Source organism: Oreochromis aureus, linkage group 16, assembly GCF_013358895.1.
Source record: "Oreochromis aureus strain Israel breed Guangdong linkage group 16, ZZ_aureus, whole genome shotgun sequence".
Classification (NCBI taxonomy): domain Eukaryota; kingdom Metazoa; phylum Chordata; class Actinopteri; order Cichliformes; family Cichlidae; genus Oreochromis; species Oreochromis aureus.
In genome coordinates this window covers 24,082,123-24,104,893 of record NC_052957.1, presented here as the reverse complement: position 1 = coordinate 24,104,893, position 22,771 = coordinate 24,082,123, and the positions used below count along the sequence as shown (strand labels likewise).

General features: G+C 42.8%; 2 protein-coding genes across 10 annotated transcripts in view; one reads left to right on the top strand and one right to left on the bottom strand.

Annotated features, from left to right (window-relative positions):
• Positions 1-714: 714 nt before the first annotated feature.
• rpl8 (ribosomal protein L8) lies at positions 715-3,980 on the top strand. Its single transcript, XM_031741437.2, has 5 exons — positions 715-881; positions 969-1,110; positions 2,710-2,928; positions 3,021-3,136; positions 3,782-3,980. The coding sequence occupies exons 1-5, from the start codon at positions 744-746 to the stop codon at positions 3,938-3,940; spliced, it is 774 nt and encodes a 257-aa protein (XP_031597297.1). The 5' UTR covers positions 715-743; the 3' UTR covers positions 3,941-3,980.
• A 1,206-nt stretch (positions 3,981-5,186) lies between these two features.
• usp9 (ubiquitin specific peptidase 9) overlaps positions 5,187-22,771 on the bottom strand; it is a 38,467-nt gene continuing 20,882 nt past the window's right edge. For 5 of the 9 annotated variants that reach the window (XM_031741448.2, XM_031741451.2, XM_039599889.1 and 2 more), the window contains 33 exons: positions 22,596-22,686; positions 22,283-22,396; positions 21,945-22,173; positions 21,474-21,569; positions 21,114-21,325; positions 20,669-20,909; positions 20,316-20,465; positions 20,002-20,122; positions 19,745-19,875; positions 18,949-19,227; positions 18,708-18,833; positions 18,232-18,369; positions 17,882-18,048; positions 17,673-17,781; positions 17,435-17,581; positions 17,169-17,315; positions 16,831-17,038; positions 16,514-16,734; positions 16,022-16,209; positions 15,327-15,500; positions 15,097-15,238; positions 14,120-14,876; positions 12,769-12,892; positions 12,448-12,673; positions 12,189-12,318; positions 11,838-12,023; positions 11,322-11,542; positions 11,124-11,212; positions 10,877-11,033; positions 10,507-10,719; positions 9,913-9,942; positions 8,531-8,629; positions 5,187-7,347 (listed from right to left, as the gene is read on the bottom strand). In XM_031741448.2, coding sequence (XP_031597308.1) covers positions 7,111-7,347; positions 8,531-8,629; positions 9,913-9,942; positions 10,507-10,719; positions 10,877-11,033; positions 11,124-11,212; positions 11,322-11,542; positions 11,838-12,023; positions 12,189-12,318; positions 12,448-12,673; positions 12,769-12,892; positions 14,120-14,876; positions 15,097-15,238; positions 15,327-15,500; positions 16,022-16,209; positions 16,514-16,734; positions 16,831-17,038; positions 17,169-17,315; positions 17,435-17,581; positions 17,673-17,781; positions 17,882-18,048; positions 18,232-18,369; positions 18,708-18,833; positions 18,949-19,227; positions 19,745-19,875; positions 20,002-20,122; positions 20,316-20,465; positions 20,669-20,909; positions 21,114-21,325; positions 21,474-21,569; positions 21,945-22,173; positions 22,283-22,396; positions 22,596-22,686 — 5,900 coding nt within the window. In that variant the 3' untranslated portion in view covers positions 5,187-7,110. The remainder of the gene's footprint in view (positions 7,348-8,530; positions 8,630-9,912; positions 9,943-10,506; positions 10,720-10,876; positions 11,034-11,123; positions 11,213-11,321; positions 11,543-11,837; positions 12,024-12,188; positions 12,319-12,447; positions 12,674-12,768; positions 12,893-14,119; positions 14,877-15,096; positions 15,239-15,326; positions 15,501-16,021; positions 16,210-16,513; positions 16,735-16,830; positions 17,039-17,168; positions 17,316-17,434; positions 17,582-17,672; positions 17,782-17,881; positions 18,049-18,231; positions 18,370-18,707; positions 18,834-18,948; positions 19,228-19,744; positions 19,876-20,001; positions 20,123-20,315; positions 20,466-20,668; positions 20,910-21,113; positions 21,326-21,473; positions 21,570-21,944; positions 22,174-22,282; positions 22,397-22,595; positions 22,687-22,771) is intronic. The other 4 variants (XM_031741449.2, XM_031741452.2, XM_031741450.2 and 1 more) reach the window with 3 other exon arrangements.

The following is a 22,771-nucleotide window of genomic DNA, read 5'->3' as shown; positions in this document are numbered from 1 at the left end:
GCATTTTAACGACAGACTTTTGATTTTAAGCTTTTTTTCGTGCTTGTGTGTCCCTGTTTGGCGACATGGCGCACTAACAGCGGTGTGCTGGTAGCTAAAAGGCCGGCAGCCATTCATATGAGCAAATTTGACAAGCTACTAATAATTAAATTTGTATATACGCGTGTAAATGTTGGAATAAAGGAAATTTGTGTTAAACCCGAACCGTTACATTAACAAATTGACTTAACGGAGGCTAGCTTGTCGGGCTAACGACAGCTAGCATTATGAGAGATGTATTACTGCATATGAGAAGCCAAACTCGCTTTGTGCAGTGTTTCAGCCACGATACCGACAAACACACATAAGCTGTAGGTTATGTTTCCATAAAGGAAAAGTTAACTTTACATTAGTAGCGGGCCTCTGTTAGCATTTCATATGTCAAGCCGACAGATACGTGTCTGTTTCAAGATTTTAAAAACCAGTGGAGCTCATTAAACCCCAACATTAAAACATTTTCTTTAACTTGCTACTGGTTAAATGTTTGCTTTAGTGTTTTTATGTATCTTATAAGTTAAGGTTGGATCCATTCAGTGAGGTTTAGCTTTAGTAATTACTACAAAGGTCTGCTCAGAGGGGTAGCCACATGTGTTTCTCTGTTTTGGCCTGTTTGATGGAGATGCTGGATTTAATTTTATCCTGTACTAAACTAGAAACTAGAATGTAACATTTTTTTCATTAAATGCTCTGTTTTTCAGTACACGATGGGACGTGTGATCAGGGGACAGAGAAAAGGTGCGGGCTCTGTGTTCAAAGCCCACGTCAAGCACAGGAAAGGTGCTGCTAAACTCCGTCACATTGACTTCGCTGAACGCCATGGTTACATCAAGGGGATTGTGAAGGTAATTTGATGATAAATCCGAGCTGTTTTGGGCAGTGGTGAGGGTTGATAGTTTTGTAATGTCTTTCCTGCTGGTTTCCCCTTGCAGGACATTATCCACGACCCTGGCCGTGGCGCCCCCCTGGCCAAAGTGGCCTTCCGTGACCCATACCGGTTCAAGAAGAGGACGGAGCTCTTCATTGCCGCCGAGGGTATCCACACTGGACAGTTCATCTACTGTGGCAAGAAGGGTAAGACGCTGAGCAAGGGTGTATGAGCTGCTCTTAAATTTTTATCTGTTGCCATGGCTCTTTCCACAACGTGACACAAATGCGTGAATTATATTTCTGCGTCCGATCTTACGCCATAGCTGGATCCCCATTTTAACCTTACGCCACAACCTGCTACGTAATCTGACATGCATCTCCTGAGAAATTTAACTAAACAACAGGTTGACACATAAAAAGATGACTTGAATGGCGTGGAAGGTTGAGGTGTAGGGATGAAAGTAGTTTCCGGTTACTATGCAAGTTATGACATAGATTTCCCGCAGAAGTCTAAATCAAGCTTGAGGAGGAATTTTGGACCCCTGTCTCACTCAGACTCTCTTTTTAAAGTTCCTGTTAAGATTGAATGGCTTCAGAGGTGGCAGTAGTTCTAGGGAGCCATGTAATGATATGATTTAATGTTTTCCTGTCATAAATTTTGTCACAGGAGTAATGATCATATGTGATATAGGAGCTCATAGAATATGCAACATACAGAGCAACTCGACAAGAAGCTGCCTGAATGTTTTCTGCTCTTTGATAGTTTGGATTAGTGCTGGACACACTTGAGATCTCACCTTCACTCTCTACGTTTTCACTCATAAGTCGTAAAGTCCTTGCAGGATGTAGCTGTTAAAGTTATTTTTTTAGCTTTAGTCAATTAAGCTTTAGTGTAATTACGCTACTTTGATTACTTTTATTTGTATTTCCCTCTACAGGAATAAAAATGAGCATTTCTTTCATTGATAATGGTGCTGTTGTGCAGAGAGTCAGCTGTTTGGGAGTGTGGTGATGTTTTTTGTTTTAATATCTGCTGACAGAAACTCAACAGTTTGAAGGCATTTATACAGCTTTTTTTTTTTTGTTCTTTTAAACTTGGTATCTGTTGTTTTGGGGCTGTGGTCCACACTTGTGCTTTGTGGGGACAGGAGAAGCACCCAGTACCATGTGTTTGGTAGTAGAAGATGGCAACAGTTGCTCTCCCGTACTTTTTATTGGGGTTGGAACCAGCAGCTCTATTCTGATATATAGGTCAGGACTTCAGCTGTCCTCAGCCACACTGCCCACTTCAGGGGGATCTCTGTTTTCCCTGAGACTTTTAAGTTGTGGTTGTTAAATGACAAACATGATAACAGCAATTTTAAACATGAAGTGTAATGTTTGAGCTTTCATCTGCATGGTTAAATATTTTATGGTCTAAAAATCATGAATCTGTCCCATTGGTGGTCCGTGTTGGAAAAGATGGATGAAGTTATCTGAATGAACCACATGATGTCTTATTAATAATTTTCAGTCTCAGTGTTGGTTCTAATTGAACTATTGCGTCTTATTTAGCTCGTTAAGCAAAGATGAGCATCCGTGAAAAGAGCAGAAGAATTCTGGGGTGTAATCAGAGGGCGATTATTTGCTATTGTGCTGTGCAGCACCTGCTTATCTGCTGCCTCGTGTTTCTGTTACATTTTTTGATCGCCTGTCTTCAGTCAGCCTCCAATGAAACGCTAACAGAGCTGTTGCTTAGATTAAACTGGGTTCCGATTGTCAGATGGAAGTTTGAAGCATGTCCTCTCATCCCTTGTCCCACAGCTCAGCTGAACATTGGTAATGTCCTGCCCGTTGGCACAATGCCTGAGGGAACCATCATCTGCTGCCTTGAGGAGAAGCCCGGTGACAGAGGCAAGCTGGCCCGTGCTTCAGGAAACTACGCCACAGTCATCTCCCACAACCCCGAGACCAAGAAGTCCAGAGTCAAGCTGCCCTCAGGCGCCAAGAAGGTCATCGCCTCTGCCAACAGAGCCGTCGTTGGTAAGAAAGCGTAACGAAACAGCCGCGCGTTTGATCTAGTCTTTGGACTGAAGGAAGTGTTTCAACATGTCCACCCTCCTTCTGTGTTAAAGGTGTTGTTGCTGGAGGTGGACGTATTGACAAGCCCATCCTGAAGGCCGGTCGTGCCTACCACAAGTACAAGGCCAAGAGGAACTGCTGGCCACGTGTCCGTGGTGTGGCTATGAACGTAAGTGAACATGAGCGTACCAGCGCTGTGCTGCGATTAGAAACGCATACAGGACTGAAGACAGAGCAGCAGACAGATGCATGTATTTATGCGTTGAGCTGAAAGACATGTCATGTAGGCAGATAATCAGACTGTTATTTTGGGCACATTATGCAGTGTTCACATTGAATCTTTAGAGAAGTTTAATATGGAGCCCCATGAAAAGTCTCAGCACTGATGCAGATGATTGCCTATTCTCAGAGGAGGTGAAGATAATAGCTAATCACTCGGTATTACAGTTACCCTAATGGGTTTCCAGAAGAGTCTGCAGAACTCTTACACACTGCAACGAGTCTGTGGGCGGGCGAATCTCAAAACGTTTAGAGGAACAACCTGCTTTGAGGTTTTAGATGGTGCTGCCTGTGTTTTCAGAGCACCAACCACATTAAGAAAGTCCATGTTTGAGCTTTTCTGGTCACAAAGAAAACAATCCTGTTGGTTCTGATACTCAGAGCTGAGAGGCTGGTGAAAGGATGTTTATCACAATACCTGGTTGTGTGCTTACTGTTAAATAAGTGAGGGAGAAAAGAGAGGATGGATTCCCCTTTGAAAGTCCTCATACTAAAGTTGCTACTTTTTTTTTCCTCCTCTCCTGTCCTCCTGCAGCCTGTTGAGCATCCCTTCGGTGGTGGTAACCATCAGCACATCGGCAAACCCTCAACAATCAGGAGGGATGCACCTGCTGGTCGCAAGGTCGGTCTTATTGCTGCCCGTCGTACAGGCAGACTGCGCGGAACAAAGACCGTCCAGGAGAAGGAGAACTAAATCTGACCGTGTTGATAATAAAAACCTGTTCCAAAACTTTTGATTGGGTGAAGTCATTCCTGAGTCCACACCACATACAAAACAATGAACCCAATTTCAGTGAGGTGGTGAGATGAGCAGGTTTTCCTTGTGTGAAACTGAGTAGCAGAATTTTAAAGGTGAAGCTTCGATATTATAATCGAAATTATATTTGACAGTGTTGACTGCACAATATTTTGAGACTTAAGCTCAACAAGCTTTCAAAATGCACAAACTTTGGGGAGTTTTCTTCCTGAGTTGTGATGGTGATCAAGAGCAGGTGTTCCAGCTGTTACACCAGTAAAGCTTTAACACACTTTAAAAAAAATAGAACTCAACTGAAATTTTTAACCCTGTTAAGTCTAATTAATTTTTAATTTAAAAGAATCAATTTGTATGTAAGTTATAATTTGCATCAGGTTTTAAGGATTTAGTCAGGTTTTACAGGGAGAAAACAATCACACTGAGGTCACCAGTTATAATTTTACTGTTTGGTGACAGGAATAACTTCAGTTATACCAAATCCCTTTGTCTTAATCTATGTTTTTAGGTTATGGTCTTTGAGGAGGGAGGGTCTGATTGTGTTTTCCTTATCTGAAAGATTTAAAGAGCTGTTTGGGTTTTTTAGAAAACCAGAAATTAATTTTTAGCTGCTTTACTGTAGTGACCACTTCTAAACACTAGAGGGCATCTTATTGGGCAGGTGATTGAACTTTCAATGCATTGAAGTACATAAGCTGTAAAATAGCCTGACCTTAGTAATTCATCCCTGCTCTCCTCTGTCCTCCAGCCTTCTGAGTGTGACCCAGAAATGAGTAATAGTAAAGGGTATGTGGAGAACAGGAGAGTGGAGACTTGATGGAGGCCAAACAGCCACATCCTTGGCAAGAGTTTTGTAAAAGTCCTAAAGAGACTTAATTATTTTGCTCTTGTGGCCACGATGTAAGATTCACACTTTCAACAAATACTATGTTCTTTTCAAAGTATGACTCCCTTGAAGCTGGGCCTTTATGAAGGCAGATTCAATAAAAGTCACACTGCACTGACATCCATCAAAGCAGGAGCACCACAGCTGTCATTTATTAGAGGTGCATTCCATTTAGTGGAGACCGTCCAGGGACAAATCGATGCACGTTTATCAATTAACCAATCGCTCAACAGAACAGTTCATCCAGAATTGAAAACAAGTATCTTCTGAACTGTCCAACGATTAAAAATGACACGCAGGCAAGATTCCATGTTCTTTATTTGCTAAGGGCGCAATGCTTTTTTTTTTTTGTTATATTTCTGTGCACAAAAAACCTCACAAAGTGAAAGTCCACATCGCGACTGTAGCTCCAGAATTCAACGTCACACCATGGCCAAAACAAAAGTCGGCAAAAAACAGGGCGCAGAACTCTGTACAGTCAAATATCTTCTTTAAAAATAACACAAGGACAAAAATGTTCCTCTTAAATCAAATTCTATTTTTTTTTTAGTGAAATACAACAAAATAAATTCTATAAAATAAGAGCAAAATATTTAAATATAATACGGTGGGCAGAATATTTTCATTTGCAGGAGTATTTGGTATGTTTTTGACAAAAAAAAAGAAAAGAAAAAAATGAATAAAAAAAAAGAAAATTACACGCATTCAAGTTACCAATTAAATACAGTATTTACTGATGTTTACCTTTACTCCTACATAATCACAAGTTAGCTCAAGTTGCAACATGACTAACCAGCCGCTATTCTTACGGTAAAACCCTGCTGTGGGACCTACTCTCTGTGGAGCAAAGGTGGGGGTGGGTGGGGTTAGGTGGGGTGGGGTGGGTGCTCGCTGCTGCTCAGGATCAGTCACATTATCCCAAACCGCAGCCAGACGCCAAACCTGACCAGCTCCACGGCAGAAAGGAGGCCGATGGGCAACAAAGTCTGTCTACGACTAGGCTCTATTGAAGAGACAGAAGCAAACCACACAGTCTATTATACACCAGAAAGCCCAGTGCAGCAGTTCTGTTGCATATGTGTTCATTTTCCTATAGATGAAAGCTAAAGTTGTCTAACCCACCGAAACTGACTGCCAAATGTGAAGTTGGAGGATTATAATGTGCAATTGAAAAGCCACTTAATCATACATTGGTTCCAAAAAAAAAAAAAAGTTTCGCCCTCTTGTTAGACAGGGTAGATGAGTAGAAAAAAAAGACAACCTAAAGGGTAACAACACCCCTCTGGAGATGTGGATTAAGAACAGCTTTTAGGTTGTTATGATCACAAGTCTTCCCTTAGGCTACACTATTCTGGTGAGAAGCCATGCTAAATGTTACAGCATATTAACTAGAGCTTCAGAAAGGATTGAATTAATTACCAGAACAAAAAAAAAAAGAAAGAAAAAGAAAAAAAAAGACAAAAACAAAAGTGAGAGAAAGGCAATGAGTTTCAGAACAATGTTGCATCAATGCTTTTTCACATCAACCAAACACCATTAAAGTCCACCCAACCATTCCACGTCTCGCAGTAAAACCCAACCACAGCTCGCGGGTTGATTTGGCGTGGGTCGTAAGGTTGCCAAGGAGCTTAAGAAGAAGAATATAATTATGATGATAACAATGCGTCCTTCTACAGGTGAATGACCAGAAACCGTCCGATGGCAGAACAAAGTTTTACTGCTGAGCATGGGTGATAAAACAAAGAGGAGTTGTTGTCTTCTTACAGTTTTTTTTTTTCTGGGGGGGAATTTTTATTATTTATAATATCCATTTTGTTTTTCATAACATCTGCAACATCTCCCAACAGCAAACCACACAGAGTTATGCTACTGGGGGATCTGAACAGTCAAAAACATTAACATACTATGTACACCTTTTCGTCGTGTAGACAAGCGCATCAGCATCGTCAGCTCCGGGTAAATTTGTTTTTTTCGTTATTAGAACTCTTGTCCACTCCCTCGCCTCTGCAGCCGCCAATGGGCCCCTGTCGCACGGTCAGGCGGCCTCAGGTCAGGGGAGAGCGCCTCCCGCAGGCTGTCGGGGGGAGTGGGGACAGAGGAGAGAGAAGTGGCCTGGCTCTACCCTGCCCTGGGGCCAGAGAGAGAAAGAGAAAGGTGGGACCCGGCGAGAGGAGAGAGCGGGACGATGGAGGCTCGAGGCACAGCAGAGGAAGGGAGGGGGAGGTTACTCCTTAGGCGGGGCGGGCGCTGGGGTGGAGGTGGGGGCGGGGGCGACCTCCTCTGTGCCCTCCCAGTTCTCTTGTGCTCGCGGGCCTGTTCCAGGAGTGGTACCGGGGGCAGGGGCGGGGGCGGAAGTCTGGGTCGGGCCTGGAGTCGGAGCAGAGGCCGGACCGGGGCGCTGGGGGTTGTTCATGTGCTGAGCAGCAGGCCCGGTGTACGGCTGCCCGTGAGGGTGGTTGTTCTGTTCGGGAGGAGAGCATGGAGAAAAATCAGCATATCGTATAAGAAATGCACTCAAATCAAAACATGACATGCTTTAATTGCATCCACAGCCACGTGTTTTGTGCACGTGCAATGCTGCTTGGGCCAATAACTCCAAACTAATCTAAACTGACAGACCTCACCTCTGCTGCTGAATCAGTAAAAACATCAGAGAGCCACATTTCTTCACTACAGTCAACATGTGCACCACAGATTGTTTTTAGTCAAGAGTTTGCTTGCTGTAAATGCACTAAACAGGAAATTACTCTGCCTTTCTCGAAGCAGAACCTATAAAAAAAATGTAAAAAATCCCCATCTATGATTAGTAATGTATGTCTTCAGTAGGGATAAATGCCCTGAGAGCCACAAAGTCACTCAAGGTGAAGCCACATGCCGCTTCCTGTCTACATTTTACTTGCACTTGACCTCAAAGACGGATGAAGTGTTTCTGATGAAAGAAATGAGCCTGGTGTGGTAAATTACTGTATACGCAGACAAAACGTGCCAAAATCAATGTAAAGGGATGAACTCAAGTACAGTTTGTACGCGTGGAAGCACACAAAGTTGTCTGCAGTGCAGTATTATCACAAACTGACAAACTTGAGCCTCTGATTGTGTGAGCGCTCGAGCAAGAAATAATACTCAGGAAAAAACACTTATCACCATGGTTACCAGCATCATTAATAGATAATACAAGACTCGCTACGGGGATGGAAACCACCGTCTAAGACTGTGTTCTTTTACCTGTGCAATATGAAAACTTGACAACATCCTGTCTCAGAGTGACACTGAAAAAACACTTCACAAGCTCCGCACTTCTGAGATGGATTTTTTGGGGGGGGGTAAAATCAGGTGTCATAAACTAAATCCAGAATTCATCTTAAAGTCTTTCCTCTCACACACCAAAGTTCAGAAACCCCATGTTCAGCTAGCGGGCCCCTCTGCTGTGGACCGAGCTCCCGGTTTGAGTATGGGAGACAAATACTTGAACTGTACTGTAAGATTATACTTTTTTTCTTTAGTAAAGAGCTGGATACTCTTCGTTATGCTGCTAAAAGCTTAGTCTGCTTTCTATTGCAAGTTCTTTTCCTCACATGTTATGATTTAGAAAGATAGAACCATCCTTTGATGAGAATGGGCAGTAAGCTGTCCTCAGACACTACCTGCTGAAACTGGGTTGTTCCAGGAGAATGTGGGTACAGAGACGTATCCTCAGGTGGGGAGGAGTCCTGATCATCAGGTGCTTCCTGTTCATCTGGCTCCTAGAATAAAAGAGATAAATATATTTTTGTAATCACATATCAAGACAAAAACTGGAAATGTGCTCATCTATTTGAACAAAGTATAATAGTCTGACATCAGAGAGTAGCTTGTGTGGGAAAGTCAAACTTCCTACTGTGTTGTCAAGTAAATAAGGTTTAGGAGATTGAATTATGTGTGTGGGTGGCGTCTACAGCTGAGAGCATGAAAAATGGAGCTAACAGAAAGTGCACATGAACCTCTACTGTGGAGGTAATTTCAGTGCGTTGTTTTTAAAGGACAAGGCTCATTGGCATTTGTACTTTTATCATGCTATATCGAATAACATCAGCCTCATCGTTTTACAGTCTTATCTCTGAGGCAAGGTCAAGTACACATCAACATTACAACATGATGTAACGAACAGGACCTGCAAGCTATCTGAAACATCACGAGTTTATAAACTTTTCAATTTAGCTTTTGTTCATTATTTAGTCACAGATTAAAACTTAAAACTACGAATATAGTTCTGGCTTTTGATTTGATCCAAATAACAAAAATGACAGCTTCACATTAGGGGCTGCTTATGCCTTTAAGAGTAATGTGCAACTTTTGAGATCTAGAAATGTACAAATCTGCAACACAGCGGCTAAAAAGCACAACGGCTTAACAGTTAAAATACTGTAACTAGCATTGAATGCTCAAGTACAGCTGAGGCTAGGAGATGCAGGTGGCTGGCCGTACCACACTGCAAGTTGGGGAGGAAGCAAAAAACTGGCAAAAGAGCACTAGACTGAGATTGAAGACTGGCTATGTCAGTGCTGCTGAGACTGGGCAACAGGACAGGAAGAGAACAAAGACCTGTTCACTGTGTGCAGCTGCGTAACATGACTTCTCATGCTTAGTTACACTACATAGCATCTCATATCTCACCAGTGGCCAGTACACCTTGCCTTTTACTTGAACAGCCAAGAAATGATTTTTTTTTTTTTTTTAAATAAAATATCATGTATGCTCACAATCTGCTTTACCTACGCAGAGTGGACATGTACAAAATTGGAGTAGTTTTACTCTAACTGCACATCCTAAATTATTTACATGACATTTAAATTGAAAATACATGCAAAAGGCTCATCATCACAGTGTTTCGAGCCTCTGACTAATCTACAAGAAACTCAAAGCTGTGCAATTCGATTTAAACTAGTGTTAAATGTGATGGAAGCTAAAACTGTTGTTTCTCTGCTGATTCTTTTGGTAGGTTTTGTCTCACTTCCTTCTTTTATGTCGTGGTGCCTGGAATACTGACCTTCCCTGGGCTTCCCTGAGTACACTTGAGCTGTGTATGGAATATTACAGGAGAAGTGTGTCATTTGACTGGATTTTCCATTCATAAAAAATATATACAAGTAACGCATTTTAAGTGAAAACAACACAATCATATCTGTGTGTATTGTGAACTGCAGCCATGTAAACAACACAGAGTCAAACATGGTAAGCTGTACTTTAATCAAGCTCAGATTCTTTTAGCTGAGCACTTAGATTCCAGATAATTTACTCTCTGTATGTTTTTTTTTTTTTTTTTTTTTTAAATCAGGATACAAAGCTAAAAATACACAAGACATTTCGTGCGTAACTACAAGAGGTAGAGAAAATTGTAAATTACAAATTTTCTGATCGGCTTAATATTTGATTAATCGCCGTGTTATTACTCATACATATCCACATGTTAAATGCTGGTCATGTTAGACCATTCATTGGGCTTTTTGTCTTGAAGTGATGTGATACACATTCACATTCAGCCTCAGTCTTACAATATTTTTTCTGTTACCTCTCCCTAAGACTGCAAGATAGTGTTAAAGAGAATTTGTGGGTGTGTACAGTACAAGGTTAATGGTATTACCTCCTCGGGACAGAGCTCACAGGCCTTGGCCAGTGTCATACGTGCACTGTGAGAGCGCTCCAGGAAATATCCGTTGGAGGTCTCGTTGCTCTGAACAGGAGGGGACCAGTTGTTGTAGGTGTACTGTGGATTTCCTGTGTATGGCCTCCTTTCCAGCTCATCGCCCAGCCACTCCACTGCCCACGTCCACTTTCGCTTCAGGTCACCGTTACTCTGTACAGACAAGCACAGAAATGTAACAAACGTTTAAATGTTTTAAAGTTTCCAGCCTTTTCACATGCCAAAGCCCATCAATATACCTCGGTCTTGTTGTTATGTTACTTAGTGCTTACTTTGGTCTGCATTAGTTAAAGAGAGACAACCTGTTTACCTGTAAGATCTGGTAAGCCACAGAGCAGTTGCTGAAAAGGGCCACCATGCACTTAATGCACTGATAAGCTCGTTTCTGATAGTGGTTCTTGGAGCGCTGGATGGTGTCAAAAAGCCCATCTCTGTCATCGGGAATGCCCTTCAGCGCATTGTGAATCCTACACACACAAAAAGAAGCAAAGGAGAAATTTAAAACCACGTTCAAGTTTAAAAATTGTAACTTTCTGCACTCAGCAATCAAGTCTAACCTGTGTGTTTGCCAGGAGTCCTCGATGAGCAGGATTTGTAGCAGCAAGTCCAGGTAAGGCCTCAGCTCATAGGTGTACGAGTACGCCACCTGCAGACAATGTGTACAGTCTAAATACAAGCACTTGTAGACGTTTATAAGTAAGAAACCTATGGAGTTCTGAATATCATGTTGCTCTGAAGAGGCATTAGATGTTTACCTGCCAGAGCAGCTCACTGAGCACAGTGGAGGAGAACTGAGGGTTCTCCCAACAGCTGAAGCGAAGCAGCTTCACTGTCTCTTCAGAGTTGCTGCAGTCCTCAATGATCTTCTTCACGTAGCTCGTCCTCACAAACAGGATCTCTGCCACCAGCTGCTGCACAGGCATCACCGGAGCTGTCAGGTTGGTGTCCCCATATGGGTTAGGAAGAGGGGGATTACCTGCAGGAAATACAAAACAAAAGTTAAGATGGACTATCCTAAAAATGCAGGGGGATATTAGCAAAGTCCCTCATTCATCATCTTTGAGAGCCCTCAGCTCCAAGCTGTGCCTACACAGCACAGAGGCTCAGAGTGGCTGTTTTGTCAGTCACTAGATCCTGAGCAAGGATGAAAATCCTCACTGGGCTCTCACTAACCCGTTTCACACAATCACTTGTTCACTTTAACTGAGCTCATACAACTTGTGCCTAAAAGGAGAAGAGAGGGGGAAAAAAAAAACCCCCCAACAACTCACCATTGATGGAGGACTGCATGCGTGAAGAGACGTCACAACAGCGAACCAGCTGAGAGACGACAGTGTAGAGCTTGCCCAGCTCAGCATACTGATACTTAATTGGAGGGCCAGGCCCCTCGTCCAGAGCGACCAACATGAATGTGGCAGGAACATTCAGCTTCAGCAGTTGGGTCTTTTCAGCCAGGCCTGCATGTGGCAGGTGTAATGACCGGTCAGGAGAAAGTAAAAGCATTCCAAGCACCAAATAACTTTAATTATTAAAAAACTGAATTATAGTTTACATAAAACTCTGTAGAATTCACTGAGGAACAAATGTACATAAAAGCTTAACAATCTCTGTGCACTCCTTACCCAGATTGGCGTACATGACAAAGAGGTTGAAGTACTGCTGCAGATGACGGCCATGCTCAGAAACTTCTCGTCTCAGCAGGTTGAGGACAGCTCTCAATAAGTGGTCACTTAGACTGAGGTTATCACAGCCCTAAAACACAAACATGAAATCAGTTGGAGCACAGCAAGAGTCCATCAAAGGCATCGTGGTAACATGTGACGCCAGACAGAGCTAATTAAAGTCTTTTCTCCAGTGCCCAGATGTAAGTCTGGCACCAACCTGAGCTGAGGGTCCAGGCGAGGCGGTGGGGGAGGGGCAGGGGCCGTCTTGCAGGGAGAAGTGAGCGATGAAGACAATGAGCTTGGCAAATGCCCCACGGACCTCAGCGCTCGGGCACTCGAGCAGGTACTCAGAGAACCGGTTAGGATAAGCAAACAGAACGTTGTGTGCAAACCAGTAGCGTACATTCTTACTGTGTCTCAGCAGGATGCAAAGGGCATCATACCTAGAGGGGAAAACAAGATAAACATGTGTAAACAAGGGCAGGAACACTTGAGGGAAAAAAAAAAGAAAGAGGAAAAAAGAAACCGCAAGGCTCACCAGTCACTGGCAGGACCCCGTACTACTTTCTTGGTGTGAAAACCTGTGCTGAAGAGAAACCTAGCAGCCAGCTGAGCACTTATCATAGCAATCTCCTCTGCCTCTGGCAAAAGGTGGTCTTGTCCTAAAAGAAAGAGCAGCGGTTACCAAAACATAAAGAAAATATTCCATGTAACTGCAGGTAATTCTTCAATGCTTAAACATGCAACTAAGGCTTCACCCAACCACTTCTCCTTAAAGTAACTACTGCACATCAACAGAGCTGGCTAAGACAAACACAAAGGAAGTGAAACATGCAACTCCACTGGAGTGTGTAAATAGCAAACAGACATTTCCTTTGTTTGGAGTTAGATGAAACATGAAATGCACGTAATGAAACAGCAGATGGGAAGTTGTCGGCTCACAAAATGAGGCAGCAGCTTAAAGGCTCAGAGCAAGCTCAAATACAATGTGAAACTAACCAAACTGACACTGTATGTCGGGTCAGTGCGTGGGCTAATCCACGTGTCATACATATAGATAGATTTTCTCATGATCAGAACAAATTCTGTGTTTTTGTGGATATGACATCACTGGGCTCTGTTTCAAATAATAATGCATCAGAGCTCTGTAATGCCTAACACAGAGGTAGTGGAGTATTCAGCAGTCTGTGCTAAACTACTAAACATCAATTTTTTCCCCCTCCATGAGAATTTTGTTTATTAACATCGAGCTGAAATATATATATATTTTTTAGGCAGAGATTAGTGATACAAATAATTATGGCAGCAGCTGTATCTTTAAGAGACAAGCTTTGAAACCCACAGATCGGATACAATGAGGAATTAATCAAGATCAAAGTAGGTTTCAGGGGGAATTTAAGAGCACAGCCATTACTGGAGGAACAACACAATCTGTGCATCAGTAATGAAATACATGCTATTATTTTTCATACAACCTGTCAACATGAGCTGTATGGTTGGACTGTCTTATCCGAGTATTGTTTATTTTATTCTTGCTGGTATCATTTTATCGATTGCCTGTTTTCGTTGCCATCTTGTTCAGGTCTCCCTCTCTTAAGAGACTTTCCAGATTAATGGACCTTACCTTGATTAATAAAATGATCAAACACAGCTCTATTAGCTGGTGTTTGCAACCATGATTTACCAGCATGATATCTGGCAGCAGATGGCTTTGTAAACATCTGTTACAGTTAATGTTTGCAGTATTGGAACCATGTCTCAAAAGGTCTGCGCAAATATAAAGCAAAGCGAAACTAGCACTAAACTCTAACTAAAACTAGAGTCATTTGCTTTTTCTGATCCAAAGAGTTAGCTCTGAATTTACCCAAACACACAAAACTGATGCGTACCTGGAGGAGGGTTTAAATAGACACTGTTACAGGTCAGAAGTTTCTTAATGAACTGGAAATATTCCAGGCTGTATTGCATTCGGTTGTGCATGAATTGGACGTTCTGTTTGCGGACGCTGCACTCGATAACACCAGGCATCTTGACCTGATGCGGCTTAGTGGAGGAGATATTCAAGTCCGAGATGTATTTGACAAGCTCGCTGTCCTTGTCCATTGAGTCCATACGTTCGTAGAACAGGATGTAGGCATTCCACCAGCGTTTCTGCCTCCTGTACGACATCCTCTTCATCATATGATCAAAAACCTCGCCCATGTATTCCCCTCCAAAGCACTGGTTCTTCATTTCCTCCTCATCGTCCATCTTGCACTCAGTCACATCACCATCATCAAATTTATACCAGCGGTTCTTCTCACCATCACCCCCATTCCTCTGGATTATGTACGAATAGTAGTGTCCGCCACTGGCCTGGCCTGAGTGGACCAGCACTCCCACCAGGCGATACTTGGAGCTGCCTGGTGGCGTCGGTTCAGAGGGCTCATTCTGTTGGATAACCTGGTTTTCCGGATTTACATCGTCGCCTTCTAGCTTGGCCACACCTGCTACCGTGTAGGGCTCCATGTCAAGCTCCCTAGGGAACTCAAAATAGTCATTAAACTTGATGGCACACTCCCTCTCCCAGTCGTAGTCGAAGCGCTTCAGCTGAATAGCGAGGACAGGAGGCAGCTTCTTGATCAGGAGACGTTTCACTGTGTCCACCTGACAGGGAGAACAAGCATCACAGATTATCTATGGCTCCTTTAAAGCAAAAAGAATAAAAACAGGTGAGGAAAAGGGAATTGAGGAGATTCTTTAAGTTAAACAGAGGACAACAAAGTTTCTTCAGATTCAGTGTGAAAATGATGGTAAAAGTTGGCGTGAATTTCCCATGAACAATTACAAGCATCACATACTAAACAGAAGGACACCAAGTTCTCACCTTTTTGTTACACTTCTCACAGTGGTAGGCGTTTGCTCCTTCTAACAGATCTCCTTTTACATACTGCTCCATTGAGTCCAACAGGTTCTGATGGTTTCTGATGTCTACATTGAGTGTTGTGAACGACTCTTCACACTCATATCTGACAACACATTTATTGGGGGTTAAGTATACGGTGTCTTAAACTGCTACCCATATTCAGTCACCAAACACATAGCATGTGTACTTACCTGTGTGGGCAACCTTGACAGATTTTCTGGTCAGCAAAAGATCCTCCCAGCACCTTACTGAGCATGGCAGGGTGGCCCAGTGCTTTTAAAGCCTCGTCTAAACTGTCCACCAAAGAGTTGAAAAACTCCAGTGCATCATGCTGTTCCCTCAAGTTAACTGGCTCGCCCCATAACCTAAAACAGGAAGACACGGATACATTACGGTTGCTACATTGGTCGCCTTGCTAGCAAACAATGACACCACCACAGCTCTGAAACCATTTATAGCAGCGCTGAGGGCACAGGCACTCAGATAAAACATCAGCATCGACGCTGGTGTAGGAGTAAAAGACGTTGAAGCTGGAAGCAAAGAAATCAACAAGTTTCTTTTTTTCCCCCTTTCGACGTCATTTTCTTTTCAGGGTTTTGCAACAGCTCCCACTGTATAATCTGGAACTCGCTAAGCTTCTATATTGATGTGGCATTGACATTGTGGTAAAAACTGACATGATCATAGACTGCGTCTTCAACTCAACCACTGTGGTGCCCATGGCCGGCTGAAAACAACACAAAAATGCCGCCTGTGGCAGGAGATCTGAAATCCCTCCTGGAATCCCCCATTCGCAAGGACGAGAACATAAGAGCCCGCTAGACTTCAGGAACAGGTAAATAGGCAAACTGCTGATCCAATCAAAACAAATGAGTCTTTGCAATACCTGAACTGTTTCCAGAATCCCCTGGGGACGTAGTACTGCAGTCTGGATGCAGCCAGGTGGCCAAAGATGACCTGCAGGTGACGCAGGACCCCGATGTTGTACTCTTTCCTGTCTTCTGATTTACTGGAAGGTTTGTCATCAAACTGGTGATGGTAGCTGAACACCTCATCACGAGGATCTACATTGCTCTGTGGAAACAAATTATGCAGGTGAAATATTGCTATCCACATGTGTCATTAAATCTAAAATTGTTTCTAATTTTTAACTGCTGCTGTTTAGTTGGGAAAACAAATCATAGCAGCTAAATGAGAACTGGGAGGGAAAGTCACTGTGTGAAGTGATTTGCTATTTGGTCTTGTAGTTATGAACCCTCAGCTCAAAGCTCTACCTAAATGACCTCCATGCTTGTAGTTGGCCAGTCTGTCAGTCACTGGATGCTGATAAAGGATGAAAACCAGAAAAAATTTCTTGCTACACAAACTCTCACTGTACCTCATTTTCCTGCTTCTCATCCCCCGACATGTCATCATCCACATCGGTCCCCGTGCCCTCAATGGCAAGGATGCCATTGCGGATAGGAGGGATCATGTATAACTGCTGAATGACAGAGTTCATGTAACAAGTGGCCCCAGCGTTCTTCAGACCTACAAATCCTTTGTTGGGCCGTGGCCCCACTGGAGGCAAGTACTCCCACTCTGTCAGCGTCTCACAACCTAGATGGAGAGCAAAGTAAAAACACCCTCATGTATACTGTAATTTACAAGCTGCTTGGGAGCTTCATCTCTAAAGCCAAAGCAATATCTCCATACCTAAATAGTACATGTCAGTCAGAGTGTCGACTATCTGTTTCAAGTTGCGGACACAGCCAACAGCCAGCGCCACGAGGAGCTCAAAACCAGCATTGATGGAAGCAGGAGTGCTGCACACTGGGATGGCCTGCTCTGTGGGGAACTCGCCAGTCTTCATGTACTGCAGGTAAACATTAGATGCTGGGAAGATGAAGTCATCAATCAGCTCCTAAATCAAGCAGGGAAAAAATGGAGAAGAAGAAGATATGGTTTCTTAGTGATGTTATGTGAAACAAGAAAAATACAGGATGGACATATTCTCATTATAGTGGCACTGTTTTAATGAATGTGTGTTTCACCTTAATGAGGTTTGCTCCTCCCTTCTCGCAGCCGATGTAATACTTCTTCTCTGGGGTTTGGAAGGCAAGAAGCTCTTTGGTGACTCCAAGGTGGCCCTCCAAGATCGTCTCCTCCACTCCAGTTTCCCCTGTCCTCTTCACTTCGTCCTAGCAAATGAGAACATACAGTGCACCATCACTTCTGCCTCAAATAACTAGTTGAACAACAGCTTATATTATAAGTCCTTACACATTTTGCATTAACAATGATTAAAAGGCTGTTTTACCCGTATTCGTTTCAGCCAGTCGATCTCATTGTTGAGTAGCACCTCAGCATTTGGCAGGTTGATGTTGCTATTGTAGGCATAGTTTAATAAATGTCTGAGCAACGTGAAGTAGTCCCCAGCATGCTTGGCTCGCTCTTTGGCCGTACTCTGGAAACAGACATGGATTAAATTAGGATTCTGTAGCATGGACTGCAGTGATGTTATGGTATTAAAATACGAAAAAAATATAGCCACTCACCCCTAGTACAGTAAAGAGGAGGGTGATAAAAAAGAGAAGGGGTCGATGGCCCATACAGCACCTAGTTGCCATAAGGAAGAACTGCTCCTGGGCCATTTGCCGCACAGATCTGTTGAAAACAGATTTCAAAATCAGCATCATGTCTCCGCCACCCAAAGCTTAAATCTCATGCCTCAGAAGGTGGCTAGAATGCAAATTGGTATCCTTACTTGCTGTGGCAGTGTAGCAGCAAGTCTATGATGAAGGTCTGCCACGCCTTCTCTTTACTGAGTGTGTCCAGAGCTGTGGGCATGAGGGCGAAACACAGTGTCATCACCTCCAGGGCCTCACAGCACACCTGCTCATCCTCCCCATCTGGTTCCTTTGCTGCATTCGTCTACAAAAACAAAGACAGATAAAGGTCACCAGGATGATCAAAACCTCATATAGATTTAGACTTTTGCTGATCAAGCTTTTGCCATCTTTCCTCATACATCAAACACCTGATGGTAGACATTTTAAAGTGCTGCTGGAACACAGTCAACAAAACACATCAGCATTCAGAGTCATTTATTTTTACCTTCTCATAGATTTTGCTGATTTCCTCATTGGAACTGAAAACAAGCTGCACTGTACCACAGCCTGATGCCCACACAATTTTCTGTATAGCACGGATCACACAAATGTCCGGGATGTACTTCGATGCCTGGAAGAAATTCTAGTGAAAAAAACAGTTCCAGAAAATCTATTGTTACAGACATAATAGCTCAAATAGGTCTACTCATCCAGTGTTTGCTTGAATAGATTTTATGCTTTTCATAATAACATATAATCATTTTAACTAGATATCAACCTATTTATGTCAGCCCTTAATCCCAGCCCTTATAGTGCCTATAAACACATTTGCCTTTATCATAAAAAAATCAAATAAAACAATTTTTTTTGAAAAGAAAAGAAAAGCTAAGATACCCTGACCTCCCTACAAAAAAAACATGGAAAAAACAGAAAGAAAAAAAAAAGAAATCAGTTCCTTTAACTTTTCTCACTACAATTTACCTCATCAGAAATCTGCTGGGCCAAGCGAATGGCTACATTTCGCAGCATGCATTCTGAGGCAGGGTTGGGGATGTTTTGCAGGGCACTCTGGAGGACCAGTGCCTGGTCATGAGTAGCCTGATTTATCTGCAGAGAGGTGTTGAGAAAGAAGCAGGCACGTAAAGAGTACGGCAAGCATATGTGCTAGTGTCAAACAAGTAATACAGGTTTGTCTATGTGTGCATCATGAGTGTGACCTAACCGGAGAGACAGGAATATTTCCCTCAGCATTAGGCTGGCAGGCCTCAGCAACGGCCTTCACGTGTCCAAAGCCTACTGCAGTCAGGAGGAGCTTGGCGATCTTGAGCGCATTGAGGTAAGCTCCACGCCGTGTCTCCATGTCAGCAGATGGGAGGAAGTTGTTTCTGGTGAGCATGCTTAAAACCAGGGGCAGACCACCGCTTTTCAAGAAATTGTACTGGAAGTCGCTGGCATCCTCGCCCAGAGTGGCACTGGCTGGCATCAGCAAAGCATACACAACCTGGAACGCACACAAGAATAAAATCAATCTTACATTTTTCTAACACGCCCCATATCCAAAAATCAAGCCGGTTAAAAAGCCACACCCCACAACCTTTGTCAATTGTTGGGACTGAAAGTTTAATCTGGATGAAATAACCAGCATGGCAGCTTCAGCAAAGTCTTTTTTTAAAAACACATTCTCAGCAAAAATCATATTCATCCAATGTATATTTATTTCATTTTTCTCCCTTGCTTGTCTACTCCCCATAGGCAGTGACTGCATGCCTTATTAGTGGAGGGAAAAAAAGTTCTTTAAAAACATGATGAGGGCTAAAAAAAAAAAAAAATTTAACAAAACTCACCTCTGTGTAATATTCCTATTAAATACAGATTATACTATTAAATTACAGGTGCCAGTTGAGTTGTTCCACTTCTGGTCAATGTACAGTAGCATACATTACGTAAGTCTGATAATGAAGGGTATATAGATAAAAGGGAACACAATGTATAACAAGGTAGGGCACAGTGACACTCACCTCAATGAGGTAGAGCACTTGTGAGGGTGAGGGGCCAAAGAAGCGTGAGTCCAGAGAAGGACTCAGGCTGTTCTCACCAAGCTTGGCATGGTCCAGACAAACAGCTCTCAGATTCTCCACTGTAGTGTTATCTAAGGACAAAGAAAGAGCACAAACAAGACCACTGAAATAACACCGTCTGTGTGCATTAGCATAGGAGTACGTTATCACCAAGCAACCTGGGTGTGTAATATTGTGAGCACAGGTGTGTGTAATACCTGGGGGCATGAGTTTCATGAGATCTCGAGCTCCATCTCTCAGCAGGGGCATGTTAAGGTTGCACCCCAGGTCGGCCACTTGCCACAGGAAGGAAATGTAGCGCAGATGCAGCGACATAATCTAAAAGAGAGCAGAGGGTGTTACAGTACTTCTGCTTACATACTGAGCAGCACATAATTGCATTACTGCATCATATTTAGAGGGGACTGATTAACTATCAACTAGCACTTGTTAGTGCTGTACAAGTATATAGAAGAAACATGGAAACAGTCCTGGATGTGCAGCTTATGCAGAATCTGTTCACTTTACTTACCACACCCGGAAGACAGCTCTCCACCTCAGGGTTGGGGCCATCACTGTAGTGGTTACCGTGGTTACCAGGAGAGCCAGTGGATGAGTCAGATGAGCTGTCTGGGCTCGAGGGCATATTCGCACTCACCTGGGTCAGCTTGGCTGTGATAAGCTGTATAAAAACAGTTACCATTCTGAGTGCAAAGACACGTTTTTATTTCAAAGTCTTAACATTGGTATAGGCAGCATTAACGCATTATTAATAAAGAGCAAAAATAAACATATTAGGAGTACATTTAAAAAAAAAAAAATCACAGCACAGCTGCTTCAGCAGAGTGATTCTTTTGTCAGTCCAACAGAATATCACTCTCTCACCGTTTTGTCCTTCAAATTGAGCTGTCCAATCAGCTTCCTGTCGTCAGCTGGATCAACTACCTCTCCACCAATAAAGAGCTCAATCTTGGTATGGGCAGCATTAGCTTTTATCCTGTTTAGAATACCACGCCGAACCGAGCCAATTGTGTCATTTGTGTGTGACCAGATATCCAAATCATCCACCTGTCGACCTTGGTTGGGGAAACGTACAATCAATGTGATATGCTTCCCACGGAAAGCTCTGCAGGAAGAAAAGAGTAAAAAGGTTTAAATAATTAAAATAGAGTAAAAGTAATGTTAACACCTTACTTATCTCATGGAAAGAAATGTGGCAAAATATTTATGCTGTAGTTTTTTTTTTTTCATGTTTCATGTTTTTATTCATTCCACAAATGAGATATGGGCATTTATGATAGCTGAAACAATGATGTAATTGCGACAGTACCTTGACATGGGCAGTATAGTCCTCTCCTCATGGTAGTCACTGTCACACTCATTGATGTACTCCTTAAGCACAGTGAGAACTCGTACCATGCGGATGGCCTCCTGACGGGCACAGTTAATGCTGTCTTTATCTCCATCTAACACACAAAGGGTGTCGTAGGATGCCTTCAGGCGGTCAAAACATGACTGGATGAAGTCTTCGTGAATTTCAACCTAAAGGAAGGGGGGAGACGGCCAAAGATTTCGATATTACTAATGTATATAGTACATTTATTAAATGACACATGCGAACTAACAATTTGATAAATGCATATGGAACAACACATGAAACAGTTTCTCTAACTGAGATAAGTCACAGTACCTGGTTTACTTGTAGTTTTGGTCCCAGATTGGTGTAGATCTCTTTCAGCAGGTCTATGGCTCGGTTTGCAATGTCGTCACTTCCTTGAATCACCACCTGGGAGAAAACAGAAGAACTGCAAGTCAGTCTTTCATGCATTCATGTGTGTGGATGTCTGCGGTAAGTGCACAGCAGTCTCATCTTTAAAGGCCATGTGAAAACATTAATAACCCAAAAATCAGGTAGTTGTGTGAAGTTTTAAAGCTGCAGACACAGTAAATATTTATTAAAGCACCTAAACAGAGAATTTGTTAGTTGGACATCTTAGCTCTGGGGCACTAAAGTGGCAAGAAAGGTGAAAAAAAGAGAACGTGATTACAATCTTCAAGGTACAATTTTTTTTTCTCCTAAATCAAATTCGCATGACATCAAAAATAAATGTTAAAGAAAAATAAAATGTTCATGTGTGCCTGTTGCAACTTCTCTCCTCACCCTCCAGAGATAGTCCAAGCCTATTAGTTCCAGGTCATCCATCATGTAGGCCCTGCGCTTTGCTACCAATTTCCCCTCCCTGCAGTTGACAGCCTTGAAGAACCTCTCAAAGCACTTCATCCCATTCTCTGTCAGCAGAGAGGGATCCAACTGCAAAACATTGTTCTCAAAGAAGTCCTTATTGATGTCTGGGTCCAGGTCTGGCTCGTCACCCATCAGTTTGGAGTACCTATTAAGTGATGGGAAAGAGAAACACCGTTCACAAAGCATCATTTGTGATTTTCAAATGTCAATTAAGAAACTAATTATGCCATAGGCAAGGAGAAATAGAGCCATACCATTTAAAGCAAGCCTCACGGTCACAGAGAAACACTGCGTTCTCAGCCAGACACTTCCAGATCTGCTTAGCCTGAGGGGCACACAGCCACAGCTGGCCATCTTTTAGCAGAAACCTGGTACATACAAATTTAAATTTAAATGGACACTGGTGGCCAGAAGGTCAGAGTGATGTTGACAGCAATATGTGGACTTGTATCATATTTGCACAGGATCCTTTTTTTTTTTTTTTTTTTCTTTTTTTTCCAAGGGGTACTACTTTACTTTACTACTACATTTCATATATTTAACTATACAATGCCCAAAGTAATGTACCTTAGGAAGTTGAGCCTTTCCTGGACTTCCTGGACGTGGCTATAGCGGCTTCCTGGTCTAACTGTCTGTGGGTCGAATTCTGCTTGTTCCTCTGAAAAAGAGACATTTTGAGTCACAAAGCAGGTCGTACACAATTCAACTCCCACAACTAAACCAGAGTACCATATCTGGTCTGA

Bases quoted from the DNA above. Each gene is read 5' to 3' on its own strand.
- rpl8 (XM_031741437.2), top strand. From the start codon at position 744: ATGGGACGTGTGATCAGGGGACAGAGAAAAGGTGCGGGCTCTGTGTTC. The intron at 1,111-2,709 runs GTAAGACGCTGA...CTTGTCCCACAG, and splicing joins CATCTACTGTGGCAAGAAGG to CTCAGCTGAACATTGGTAAT. The intron at 2,929-3,020 runs GTAAGAAAGCGT...TCTGTGTTAAAG, and splicing joins TGCCAACAGAGCCGTCGTTG to GTGTTGTTGCTGGAGGTGGA.